The 13,409-nt window shown below is 50.2% G+C and overlaps 1 protein-coding gene across 2 annotated transcripts in view; it reads left to right on the top strand.

Annotated features, from left to right (window-relative positions):
• The window catches only part of CCDC180 (coiled-coil domain containing 180), a 46,241-nt gene that overhangs the window by 13,537 nt on the left and 19,295 nt on the right, over positions 1 to 13,409 (top strand). For both annotated transcript variants that reach the window (XM_036433275.2, XM_045579979.1), the window contains exons 11-20: positions 336 to 424; positions 2,366 to 2,488; positions 3,811 to 3,984; positions 4,840 to 4,955; positions 6,030 to 6,156; positions 7,787 to 7,826; positions 7,956 to 8,401; positions 9,635 to 9,864; positions 10,915 to 11,090; positions 12,969 to 13,149. In XM_036433275.2, coding sequence (XP_036289168.1) covers positions 336 to 424; positions 2,366 to 2,488; positions 3,811 to 3,984; positions 4,840 to 4,955; positions 6,030 to 6,156; positions 7,787 to 7,826; positions 7,956 to 8,401; positions 9,635 to 9,864; positions 10,915 to 11,090; positions 12,969 to 13,149 — 1,702 coding nt within the window. The remainder of the gene's footprint in view (positions 1 to 335; positions 425 to 2,365; positions 2,489 to 3,810; positions 3,985 to 4,839; positions 4,956 to 6,029; positions 6,157 to 7,786; positions 7,827 to 7,955; positions 8,402 to 9,634; positions 9,865 to 10,914; positions 11,091 to 12,968; positions 13,150 to 13,409) is intronic.

The raw sequence follows: 13,409 nt of genomic DNA, 5'->3' as shown, positions 1-13,409 counted from the left end.
CGCAGTTCAAGTAGCAGCTTCGTAGCAACTTCAGCGATCAGTCCGCCGTTTGTCTTGAGAGTTCCATGTAAACGCAGGAGCGGGTGGCAAGGCCCTCCTGGGGGAGATGGGATGGGTGTGAAGGGAAGCCTAAGTTCTGAGGGCTCATCTGGGACCACCAAGCCCTGGCCTGGCAGAGCCGGGGGAGCTTTGGGTAATCAGGGTGAGCTCTAGTCATGATTCAGGGCGTTTTCCTGGGGAGAAGACGCTTCCCTTAGAAAAGGGGGAGCTCCTCTTTCTCTCTCCCCTCTTCCTTCTGGAAGAGCCACTGACATGTTTTGTTTCTGCCCGTGGAGACGCCTACCACGTGGACTGCATGATGCAGCTCCGCGTGCAGTACGAGCACACCTGGCAGGAGTGCCTGGAGTTCGTGCAGAAGTGCAAGGTGGGTGTCCCTCCCCGCGGGCCCGAGGGGAGGCTGGCCGGCTTGGCCCGCTGTCCCCTCCCTGGCCCGCCCTGCCTCTCTCCGGCCTGGACCCCCTGCTTTCCTTTCCCGCAGGCCCCAGGCCCTCTCTGGCTACGGGTGTTCTGAAGCTCTTCCCTCTGCCTGGGTCCTGAGCTCCTCAGCTATTCCCACCTGTTCCTCAGGCGATAGCCCAACATGAGTGATCCCCTCCAGGAAGCCTCCCCGGATCTCTCGGGCAAAGCTATATACTCCCTGAGCACCCCAGCCCTCGCACCCTTGACATTCCGCATCACAGCACTTGGCATTATTTATCCCGCGGAGGGCGTGTGGGGGTGTTTCCGTGCTTCCCTTCGGTGAGCAGAGCTGCCACTGCCATCACACCCGCCTGCTCTTCACCGTGCCCACCTCTGTCAGACGGTGAGCCGGCGAGTTCACCCTCAAACCCCTTCAATGACGGGGCCGGGCTTTCTGGGGTGCAAGGAAATGTTTTGTCAAAATGCCCTCTCCCTGCCTCCTCAGTAAAACTGTTTAAATTAAAAAAACAAACAAACAGAAAACGACTCACAAAAAAGCCAATCATAGCGAGGAGGGTCTAGCCAGCCAGCTGAGGCAGTAGGAGTCCCCCAGGCTCTGAGGGCCCCACCTGGTGCCCCCAGGAAGCTCCTGCTGCTCCACCCCCACATGTCTGTCCAGCTTCTGCTCAGCCAGCGGCATCTGAGCTGAGCAGAGTGCTTCACAGAGCGGCGCACGGCCAGCCCGGGTGCTGCTCTTTCTGTGGCCGGTGCCACCCCCTGGCTTACCCTGTCATTGACTCTGGCACGGGGCATCCCAGTCCCATATGGAGATAGATGAGGAGACCAATGTGTGAAAGGCCGTGGGGCTGCACAAGCCCACAGGGCTCTGCATTGGCTCTGTGGCCTTAGGGACAGCCAGGTGCTTCCCAGTCAAACCTCAGAAGTAATGCATGTGTCCTCTGAGAGGCCCTGCCCTGGCTCTCTCCTCCCTGCCCCCCTGCTGCCCAGGACTTCCCCCAGAGCTCCATAGACCTTGACCCTGAGGGCTGACACCTGAGCCCATTGCCACTGTCCCTGACTCAGGGGATGAGTGCTGAAGTCATCCCATGTCCTAAGAGTGCATTAAGCTTGACAGAGGACACTTGGTATTCCTATTCAGCAGCACCGGAAACATTTAACTGCAGACAAATTTTTAACTTGGGGAGGTTAGTTTATTTTAGATTTTATGCATAAACCAAAGCATTGTTGATAGAGCCCACTTTCCAGTTAGCGTAAGTCATTTACAGGAAATGGGAGCCCTGTCTGACTTGCAGCCACGCTGAAGCCATGCAGGATGGCGGGTTGGGCCTGTAGGGTCTGCAGAAGGACAGGGCTGAGTTCCGATTTACCCCCACTGTGGACCAGCTGTGTGCCTCCAGCTTCTCTGAGCCTCGGTTTCCTCATCTGTCAAAATGGGAGCCCTAGCCGGTTTGGCTCAGTGGATAGAGCATTAGCCTGTGGACTGAAGGGTCTGGGATCAATTCTGGTCAAGGGCACGTGCCCAGGTTGTGGGCTCGATCCCCAGTAGGAGGCTTGCAGGAGACAGCCGGTCAATGGTTCTCTCTCATCATTGATGTTTCTCTCTCTCCCTCTCTCCCTCTCCCTTCCTCTCTGAAATCAATAAAAAATACAATATATTTGTTTTAAAAATGGGGCTAATGAGAACACATCCGGGGGATTCAGTAAGACAAGGAGCACAGTGCACCTGGACATAGTGGGCAGACCACAAAGACAGACCATCTCCACTGCTGTGAGGGCTTCCCTGAGGGTCTCATGGATTTGGGGGAGGCGGGTCTCAGGGGCCAGGCCCAGGCCCCGAGGTAAAGCCCCCACCAGCCCCAACCAGGCTCTGCCTTGTCCCCTCCAGAAGCAGCTGCTGGACTGGAAAGCCTTCACCGAGGAGGAGGCAGAGAACATGGTGAGCCCAGCCTTCCTGCAGATGGTGGGAGTGATTCAGACCAACGTGGAGGAGGAGCTGGAGTCCTTGGAAGTGCGTGGCTGGGGACCCATGCCGCTGGGGAGCAGGGCGGGGTCACCCGGGGCGCTGGGCCGTGAGAATAACAGGATTCCAGGGGCCTGAGGCCATCTCCCTCCTCATGCCCCCTTCAGCGCAGTCACCCTGACACCCCAGTCACCTGATGGCACCGTATGCACAGCACTCCGCCGAAGCCCTCTCGGGGAGGGAGTGCTCCTTGAGCCCTTGTTCATTTTCGGTGCTGAAGGGCCACAGGGGCAATAAACCCTGCCCCGTGACGCCTAGAATCTGGAATGAGGTCAACAAATACTCTGTGAGGGACCAGAGAGTAAATACTTCAGGCTCCATGGGCTGTCAGGTCTCTGACAAACTGTCACACAACAGCAGCCCAAGGCGATGTGGGAACAAATGGATGTAGCTGTGTTTCAATTCAATTTTCTTTTTGGACTCTGAAATTAAAATTACAAGTAATATTCACATCATTAAATATATATGTATATTTTATTTTTTCCCAGCCATTTAAAAATATAAACTCTGTGCTTAGCTCCCAGGGCCAAACAGAAAAGGATGGAGGGCCACATGGAGCCCACAGGCCAAGTTTGCTAGCCCCTACCACTGATGAGACTCACAGAGGTTTTAAAAGGGAGAGAGGTGAGGCCGTGGCCAATGTTATTTAGTGGTTAGAACACTGGCCTGCACACCTTAGGGTCTAGGGCACATTCCTGGGTTTTAGGCTCTCTTCCTGCCCCTGGTCTGGGCTCGTGCCAGAAGCAACCAATTGATGTGTCTCTTTCACCTCTCTCTCTCTCCCTCTCTCTCTCTCTCTCTCTCTCTCTCTCTCTCTCTCTCTCTCTCTCTGGAAAGCAATGGGAAAAAATATCCTTGGGTGAGGGAGGATTAACAAAAAGGGGGTGGAGTAGAGTTGAGGACTTAATAGCAGTGTGTGGTGTTGACTCTGACTCTGAGAGTCACGGAGTTTCAGAGGGAAAGATGCCCAGGCCAAGATGGATGCAGCCACCTGATGCCCAGGCTACTTTCCAAACCCCAAACGCCATCTTCTTCCCGTCAGTGACTTCAGTGGACGTGGGACAGGTCATGGGGCTTCAGGTCAGCCACACCAATGGTGTGACTTTGGGCAGACTAGAGGTGCTGTCCCAGAGGAGGGAGGGCCATGAGCCAAGGTGAGGCCCAGAAGATGACCTTGAGGGGCGGTAATGGCCAGTCCTGGGAGACATGAGCCGCCCCTGTTTGGAGAGGGAGCCCCGTGAGTGGGGCCCTCCTCCTCACCTGGGGGCAGTTGGCACTCAGGGCCCCTTCTCTGGGTTCTGCAACTGCAGAAGTCCTTTGAGGCCCTAACGAAGCGGGCAGAGTGGCAGAGCATGGGCCTCTTCAGCTATTTCCAGGAGGCCGTGCGGATGTGGGAGGAACATCAGGACGTGCTGTGTATGCAGGAGCTGCAGCTTGAGAAGCGGCTGGACAAGCAGCGCGGGAAGCACAACCTGGAATGCCAGGTTTGGCTCCAGCTCCCAGGGGAACTCCCCAGGGGGGTTGGGCGGGAGGTGGGAAGGGCCATGCCCAGATTGTTTGCTGCCTGTTGGTCCTGCTAGGTGGCCTGTGAACTTAGCCAGCATTCAAATGCAAAAATGAAAAAAACAAACAAACAAAAAAACAAAAAAAGCATACGACTTTGACCACACTTCACATAATACACACAAATTCATTTCAAATGTAAAACCTCAAGCTAGCTGTAAAACTTGAGCCAGGGGGAAAACGAGGCTCACTTTGGCCATGGGACCACCTGAGTCAGGTCTGGGCTGTGCAATGGGTCCCTGGATTCAGACATGTCTGTGAGAGAGTGTGCATGAGGGACAGACAGACTGCAGGTGGGAGCAGCGGTCGCCAACCTTTCGGACCTCACGGGCCACCAGTGGTCCGCCAACCACCAATTGGCGACCGCTGGTGTGGAGCATCTACTTCTGGCAGTGAGCTGGCTCCTGCCCCACCTGCCTTCACACAGTTGGGAGTGGATGGGGTCTTCTCATCATGATTTCAAGCATGAGAGCGAGGAGCAGGGGCTACAGGACGGTGTGACGGGCGAGCCTAGGTGGGTGTGAGGGACAGGTAGGTCCCTGAGAAGTCCCACCTGAGCTGGGTCCCCGGGGATGTAAAGTGGACAGAGAAGAACATGCCAGGCAGAGAGAAGAGCCCAAAGCCCGGAGCAGTGCCCTTTTTGTAAAAAGAGAGTCCAGGACCTGCCCCGGGCGCCTGGACCTCAGTTCCAATGGTAGGGTCTCTGATTGTCACTTCTGCTCTGCAAGCTCTGGTAACTCCCATCTGCTTCCTCCTGTTTCCGGGGTGGCCGCCAGGCCCACGAGGCCCACCTCGACCAGCTGTTGGACCAACTGAGGCAGCAAAGCAGTGAGGGAACATTGAAGTTTCACCTGGAAAAGGCCAAAGATTACCTGAAGAATATGAAAAGCAGGTAGGCAGACCAGGCCCCAGGAGACCGGAGGGGAAGAGCTGGAATTCATGCTCAGGGTCAGAGGCTGCCTGCTTTGGAGCCCAGCGTGTGCCCAACAAACTCAAGGTTCTCCTGTGGCCTCCAGCTTTGGAGAAGGCGGTGGTCCTTTGCAGCGTGGTTCTCAGTCAGCACGGAAACTTCCAGGGAGGACGTTGATCTGAAAAGTTCACGGAGGGAGATTTTTCAAGGCCCTGTACCTTTAAGGTCATGAGCACGGGCTCTCTCCTTCCTTTAAATTTTAAACATGCATGCTCTTTAGTAAAAAAAAAAAAAAAAAAAAAAGAAGAAGAAGAAGTTAGCCAACACAAGCATGTAAAATAATTCTCCTTATTTCTGCTCAACTCCTTGTTTTGATGAGCATGTGTATAGGTGGAAATAGTGTCCTGTAAATAGCGATCGGATCCTACTATGCGAATGTTATAACTACAAACGTATTTCCGTTTTTAAATGACCATGTAGAACTCATGCATGTAGCTGCTTTATAATGATGTAACCACCCCACAATTGATTCGCTTTTAAAGACTGGTTCCAGTTTTTCGATGTTAAAAACAGTTCTCTGTTTGTGCCTTTGTACGACTAATTCTGTGAGGACCATTTGCAGAAAGGGAAGAGTACTGCTGATTGTCTGCAGGACTTCGATTCAGAAGTATTATCTTGAGGCAAATATGTCACTCCTGAGCCTTGGTCTCCTTACCTGGGTCTTGGGGCATCAGAGGGTTTGATGGGATCATGGAGGTGATGTTCAAGGACTGGGTGAGAGGGCAATGGGCAGGGAGTGGGAATCCATGTCACAACGCTCTCGTGTGCGTTTTCTAAATATTCTACAGCCAGTACGAGTCCCTTGTATGATCAGAAAAACAGAAAAACAAACCAAGGACTATTGTTGTAAAAAGAAACCTGTACAGCAGCTGTGTGCAGAGCTAAACGCCCAGTTCTAGCCCCACTCCGTGGGGTCAGGAGCTTTGCTTCTGGTGGGGGTCGCCCACATTCAGCAGAGCCCTTCTTAGATGATGGCATCACCCACCCACCTCCCAGGTACGAACATTTTCATGTCGTCTTGACAAGAGAAGTGATGGAGTACTCAGCGGTCATACTGAACGAGCTCAACTCCTACAGCGCCAACCTCAGCAAACACTTCCATGTTCGTGAGGTCTTTGAACAGGTATGGGGTGGGAGTGCGGGGGGGGGGGGGGTGCAAAAAGCCCAGTCATTCTCCGAGAAGCAAAGGAATGACTTCTAGTTCTGATTTGCTTCAACTCTGAACGCCGTTCCTAACCACGTGGAATTAGATCCTGTGTCAGGACATCAAGGACTCAAAAGCCAAAAGCATTTCTAAGAGAGAGCACCTCTCACTCAGATTAGAAGAGGTTGAAGGATGGAGTTATAATTAAAAAAAGGCTAATTTAACAATTCTTTGAGTTCATGCATCCAACCCACCACTGCCACACGCCCCTCCTAAAGTCCAGCTCTGACCCACTCACTCTCCACCCCCAAGGCCCTCACCCACAGCTCCTGGGTGACCACAGACGCCCCACCGCTGGTTCCGCCTTGACTGTCCCTGCTTCTGCTAACTCCTCACTCTGCCTGCATCTGCCCCTGCCCATCCTCCTTCTCCTCTGCTGGCATATGCCTGCCTCCGCTCATCCCAAATCCACTCCAGTGACAAGCACCCCATCCATTGAGCCTGACCTCCCATGGCACCTTCCTCTCCTACTGAGCCCCTCAGGGTTTAAGGAGCTTGCCCAAGATGACCCAATGTGTAAGGAGCTAAAATTCAAATCCAGACCTGCAAACTCCAAAAAGGCTAATTTGACCATTCTTTTAGCTCACTGGTGTGTTCAGTGGTCAGAGCATCGGCCCAAGTACCAAAAGGTTGCAGGTTCAATACCTGCCCCTGGTTGGGGCAAATGTGGGAGGAAACCAAATAATGTGTCTCTTTTACACCAATTCTTCTTTCCCTCTCTTCCCCTCTCCTTCCCTTCCACTCTCTCTAAAAACCAATGGAAAAGATACCCTTGGGTAAGGATTAACAACAATATCAAAAAATGTCAGAATGAGATTTTATTCTCTTACCGCCTACTGTATGATGAAAGGGATTGCTAGTATGTTTGGGATTAAGTAAAACTGATTCCCTGAATTGGGAACACCCTGATGACCCAATGAAATGCCTGCATTAAATATTGGGGATGGGGCGGGGGGGGGGGGAGCAGGAGGCAGTTCCTTTTATGTAAATGAAAGGAGGTGCCCTGCTGAAGCAGGTTTGGCTCAATGGTAGAGCGTCGGTCTGTGGACTGAGAGGTCCCAAGTTCGATTCCAGTCAAGGGCATGTACATTGGTTGTGGGCACATCCCCGGTAGGGGGTGTGCAAGAGGCAGCTGGTCGATGTTTCTCCCTCATCGACGTTTCTAGCTCTCTATCTCTCTTCCTTCCTCTCTGTGAAAAATCAATAAAATATATTTTTTTTAAAAAAAAGAAAGAGCCGAAACCGGTTTGGCTCAATGGATAGAGCATCGGCTTGGGGACTGAGAGGTCCCGGGTTCGATTCCGGTCAAAGGCATGTACCTTGGTTGCAGGCATATCCCTGGTAGGGGGTGTGCAAGAGGCAGCTGATCGATGACTCTCTCTCATCGATGTTTCTAGCTCTCTATCTCTCTCCCTTCCTCTCTGTACAAAATCAATAAAAATATATTTTAAAAAAAGAAAAAGAAAAAAAGAAAGAAAGGAGATGCCCTTAGAAGTGGCACCTAGGAGGAGGGCAGTGCTGCTCAGTGTCTCTGTTTGTTTCCTTGTAGAACTTGGATGGGGATGTCATTTTCAAGCTCAGGGAACCAGGTAAGCCTCTCACAGGCCAAGTCTGATTCTCCCCGACTCCACTCTTGTATAATTTTGGGTTGGGGGATACTCAATTCAGGCTACATTGGTAACCTGTCTTTCTTTGTGCTCTGGGTTGGTCCCCAACAGAAGCATATGAAAAGGATATTCAGGAGAGAATGAGAAAACTGAGGAGGAAGCAGAGTGCTACAATGGAAACGAGCAAGAGTGAGGAAAGCATAAGTGAACCTCAAAGTTTCCCTTGGTCAGCAGAAGAGGTGGAAGAAGGACAATATGAAGACATGGAACCCTTGGTAACTGAAGAGACAGTGAACCGGAGGGAAACATCTGTACCGAGTGAAGAGGTGGATGAGTCGAGAGAGGACTCTGTTCAGGAATTAGAAGAAATGCAGGTTGAAAGAGACAGCTCCTTAAAATCATCCCCGAATCAGGAAAGTGTGATGGTTCAAGAAAAGGAGAAGGAAGAGAAGAAAGAGGAGGAAGAGGCAGAGAAGGAGAAGAAAGAAGAGGAGCACGAAGAGAAAGAAGGGGAGGAGGAGGAGGAGGAAGACCTTGAGAATTTATTTATGGCTGAGGTAGGTCAAGGCTGGATTTATGCTTTGCTTGGAGAAATTGTGTTATGTTCACTCTGTGTGTCATTAATACAAGCCTGAGTCCCCGTGACACAGTCTCCCTTGGGGTGTGTATAAGGAATTACAAAGATATGCACACAGTTTATTTTTGCCAATAGGGATCTAATTGTTATCTCATAGCAAGGTTTGTTTATTTTTAAATTCACTTTCCTCTCCTCACATCCCTACTCTGAGGCCATACGACTTTCCTTGGTCTTCCCTGGTCCTCTCTCTTTTCTGGCTCCTCTTTACTGTGTAGATCAACTTACCCTCTCTATTCTTTCCCTCTTCTCATTCCCTGGTTGTGTAAAACAAAAGACACATCTCCGAGTTGGCAGACAGAGCTCTCCTTCAAGTACAGGGAAGTAATTCTCACATCATTAAATCTTGCCCAACATGTTCAAACTCCCACAGAACAGTAACTTGGATTTCATAATCGTGAAATTGCAAAAGGTACTTTTCCTGTGTTGCTGTGGAAGAATTGGCACATGAGACTTCTTTCTGAGCAGGGATCTCAAACTCAGATGCCGATAGGCATGTCATAGAGTTAGAGACCAAGTGTAAAATGGTGACAAGTGGTAAAGAGCATTGTCTTGTCCATTTGAACTGCTGTAACATAGACTGGGTGGCTTATAAACAACAGTTTCCCTGCCCCCCCCCCCCCGAGTCCTAGAGGTTGGGAGTCAAAGATCAAGGCACCAGCAGATTGGGTGTCTGGTGAAGGTCACTTCCTGGTTCATACATGGCCATCTTCTCACTGTGTCCTCACATGGTGGAAGGGCAGGGGAGTTCTCTGGGATTTTTTTTTTTTTTTTTTTTTTTTTTTTTTTTTTTTTACTAATCCCATTCATAAGTGCTCTGTCTTCATGACTGAATCACCCTCTAAAGGCCCACCTCCAAACACCAAAACGATGGGGATATAAATTTTGGAAGAACGGCCACCATTCAGTCTATGGCAACTGTGCAGTCATTACTCAGCCCCAGCCAACAATATCATGTGGGAAGTGGGCTCAGAATTGCCAGGTTTTCTGATTTTTAAGATAATTCCAAAATCTAGACTATATGTGGAATTTCCAGACTTTAAAAGCATTATGTGGGCAACAAAAAAAAACAACTACAGGCTAGATTCAGCTCATAGGTCAAGAATCCCCAAGTCTGTTTGATGATGTCAAGTCTAAAGTCTTGTTTTCTGCTTAGTCCGAAGCCGAGGGAGAGAGCCTGAGGACTGCATCCCCTGAGGACATGGAATCCTTCACAGTGTCTAGTGGGAACACTTATTTTGTCTTCATACCCCTGGAACAAGAAGAGGAGGGTATCAAGGGGATCCATTCCAACCTCTCTGACGTTCTCATCAACGACACTTCCAATGCCAAGTTCCTAGAACAAGTAATCATTCCATCCAGTCTAGTTTCAGAAGTTAAGAAACAGTGAGTAGGAAACCCTTTTATTCTCATTCTCTTGTCATGCTTTTTATTAACAAGTTGAAACATTTTAACAAAAAATGGACTAATTTCACCGAAACCGGTTTGGCTCAGTGGATAGAGCATCGGCCTGTGGACTGAAGGGTCCCAGGTTTGATTCCAGTCAAGGGCATGTACCTTGGTTGTGGGCACATCTCCAGTAGGGAGTGTGCAGGAGGCAGCTGATCAATGTCTCTCTCTCTTCAATGTTTCTCACTCTCTATCCCTCTCCCTTCCTCTCTAAAAAATCAATTATATATATATATATATATATATATATTTTTTTTTTTGTTGTTGTTGTTGTTGTTGTTGTTTGTTTGTTTGTTTGTTTGTTGTTGTTTTTTTTTGTTAAAGGAAAACGTGACAAACTGGGGAAATATTTGCAATTCACATCACAGTCAAGGACCTCATGTTCCTAATATATAAAGAGCTCCTATATAAGGAGATTAATGAGAAAAACAAGCAGTTACGCAGTAGAGAAATGGGCAGGATATATTAATGCATAGTATTCAGAAAAAGAAATAAAATGGTCTTAAATAAATGAAAATATGCTCAATCTCAGTCATAATATGACAAAATTGTCAAATTTAGAAGTTTGACAATGTTCTCTGAGGTCATGGAGAGGTAGGAACTGTTCCTCGCTGCTGATGGGAGTTCAGGTTGCCTTGAAGTAGAAGTACTTTGGTTGTGTCTCCAAGAATCACACCTGTATTTTAGCATTTAATTTAACAATTCCAGTTCAGGGAATTTGCCTTATAGAAATGCTTTGACATTTAACATGTGTAGAAGTTTATTCGTTGTGGCTTTCTCTGTAAGAACAAATGGTTGAAAACCATCCAATGCCCTCGAGAAGGGATATGGTAAAAGAATTATGGTCCACCCAGACCAAAAACACAGTGCCTTTGGGAAATAAAATAAGGAAGAAAGAGTGAAAGGGCCAGGTACTTTATCAATATGGGAAGATCTCTCCCAGGTTCCAATCACTGTCAGAATGACCATACCTGGTCTCTCCGTCAGGCTTCGAGCTGGCTTTTTCGAGCACTTGGAGAAGTGGTTTGACCAGTGTACTCTCAATGCCCGGGTCATCGTGTCCACCAAGATAGACCAGCTGGATTCAGAGCTGGAGGTGCGTCTGCACCTGCACCAGCCCAGAGCAGAGCGCATTGAAAAGGACATCCACAACGTCAGGGCAGGTACAGTCCCCCCTGGGAGGGCGGCCCTGCTCCAGACCCCTGGTGTCTGCCGCCACGGCTGCCCACTCACTCGCTGCCCCGGTTTGCACCACACAACCTTTATCTTGTTGTCACACCACACGTGTAAGGGTTTGCTCCTCCTGGGCTGGCCGAGAAAGTGGTACTCAGAATACTCATTCAAAATGTATTAATAGTTTTTTTAAATAGGATATATATATACATATATATATATAAAATTTCTTTATTGATTAAGGTATCATATATTTGTCCTCATCCTCCCCCCAATCCCATCCTAAACCCCTCCCCATGCATGCCCCTACCCCCCTGTTGTCCATGGAGGCATTAGATATTGAAATGAAGAGTGTTGTCCTGTTTTAGCTGTGTGGATCCCAGATCTGTTCACATGTCTGTCAGATATGTGGCGGATGCTCCAGGGGCAAGCCTGTAGCTCCGGTATCAGAGCTGTCAGGCTCAACCGCTGTAGCTGTGTGACACTGGCCAGGTTACCCAATTTCTCTGATCTGTCTCTCAACCTGTAGAAGAGGATGTTGTTAGTGGCAGTGGTACAGTGAGCAATCATAAGCAACTCATACAAGCCACAAGCCCCCCAAAGCGGTAGTCCTTAATTTCTGCTCATAATTTATAACACTTAAAAGTGGTGCCTTTTCTTCCTTAGGCAGAGGAGTCCATTAATGGGGGTGGGGGCACACTTTTAGATGGACCCTTCAATGACCCCTGTCAGGTTTTCACTGGTGTCACAGCTCCATCACAGACCTTCAGACAGTTCCCACAGAGTCCCACCCAACTTCCCATTGCCTGGGGTAGGGGAATGGTTGTGGAATCTGGCAACCTGGCCTGGAGTCCCAGTGCTTGTGGCCTTAGGAGACCTCCTGGACTTCTGTGTGATTTTTTGTTTTTTTTTTTTAATATATTTTATTGATTTTTTTTTTTTTTTTTACAGAGAGGAAGGGAGAGAGATAGAAAACCAGAAACATCGATGAGAGAGAAACATCGACCAGCTGCCTCCTGCACACCCCCTACCGGGGATGTGCCCGCAACCAAGGTCCATGCCCTTGACCGGAATCGAACCTGGGACCTTTCAGTCCGCAGACCGACGCTCTACCACTGAGCCAAACCAGTTTCGGCACCTCCTGGACTTTTGGTTCCCATTGTCTTCATCTGAAAAACGTGCATTGACTATAAATATAAATAAGGTGCTTTCCGAAGGCTGGTTTCCTTCCCCCTCCCTGGTTCCCTGGCCCAGTGCACCATGTGGAAGTCCGGGCCAGAGAGGCCATATCCCGGAGCCACACCGTTCGTGTCTGATGGCGCTGGGACCACGGCACTTTCACCTCTCCCAGCGGCAGGGAGGTCAGACAGGGTGAGCTGGGGCTGTCTGCTAGCTCTACAGCCCTGGGAGGGATCTTTGGAAGCCAAATCCTGGTTCTTTTCACTTCACCTTAGAAGTCCATTGGAATTCAGGCTCATTGGAAACAATCAAAAGGAACAACCCTCAACTGCCCAGCTGCGGGCTGGGTGTTTTCTCTCACTGAGACCCCTGACCGCCCCAACCCCTTGCCCCTATCCCCCCTGCTCCCAGGTTGCTTCTCTGGGACTCTCCATCTGCCAGGCCTTGTTCCCTTTAGCTATAGGCAGGGCGTCTCCACCAGCAGAGACCCCCCTCCCAGTTAGAGACCCTGGGGCAGTTTCAAGTTGGCCTCCCTGATCTCTGTGCCCATTCCCAGGCCACGCCCTGGTGAGGGCAGAGTAAGGGACAATGTCCTGACTGGTCCCTGCTCTGCAGCAGCCTGGGGAGGGCAGCTGTCACTGTCAGGGAAAGGAACATCCAGAGGACCTCAGCTCCCTCGTTCATTCCAGCCGAGCTCCTGCTTCATCAAGAGCGTTTGGACAGCCACTGTGCAGGAGTGGTGGAGGCACTGAAGAAGGAGAAGCTGATGTTCTCCCAGTTCCAGGAGGAGCAAAACATTAAGACCAAGCACTTTCGCAGCAAGATTTGGGACATGGAGCACATCTTCCTGAACGCCACCAGGAGCCAGAAGTAAGGGCCGGGAGTCCCCCCCATCCTGGCCTTCTGGGCCTAGAACCCAGCCGGGTGGCTGCTGTCCGAGGAGCGGTCCCTCTGGTGGATAAAAGAATTGGGTTTTCCAGGCCAGGGAGCAACCTTCCCTTTTCATTTCACCTCTGCGCGAGGGTCAGAGTCCAACTGTGTAACATCTGTCTGCGGCCTGGGGGCTGGGGCAGGAGAGCAGCCAGAGAGAACAAAGGGCGCTCCATGCAGACAATGTATCCCAAAATGTC

The sequence above is a fragment of the Pipistrellus kuhlii genome, unplaced genomic scaffold, assembly GCF_014108245.1.
Source record: "Pipistrellus kuhlii isolate mPipKuh1 unplaced genomic scaffold, mPipKuh1.p scaffold_m20_p_12, whole genome shotgun sequence".
NCBI classification, from domain to species: domain Eukaryota; kingdom Metazoa; phylum Chordata; class Mammalia; order Chiroptera; family Vespertilionidae; genus Pipistrellus; species Pipistrellus kuhlii.
This window is presented reverse-complemented; position numbering and strand designations above follow the sequence as displayed.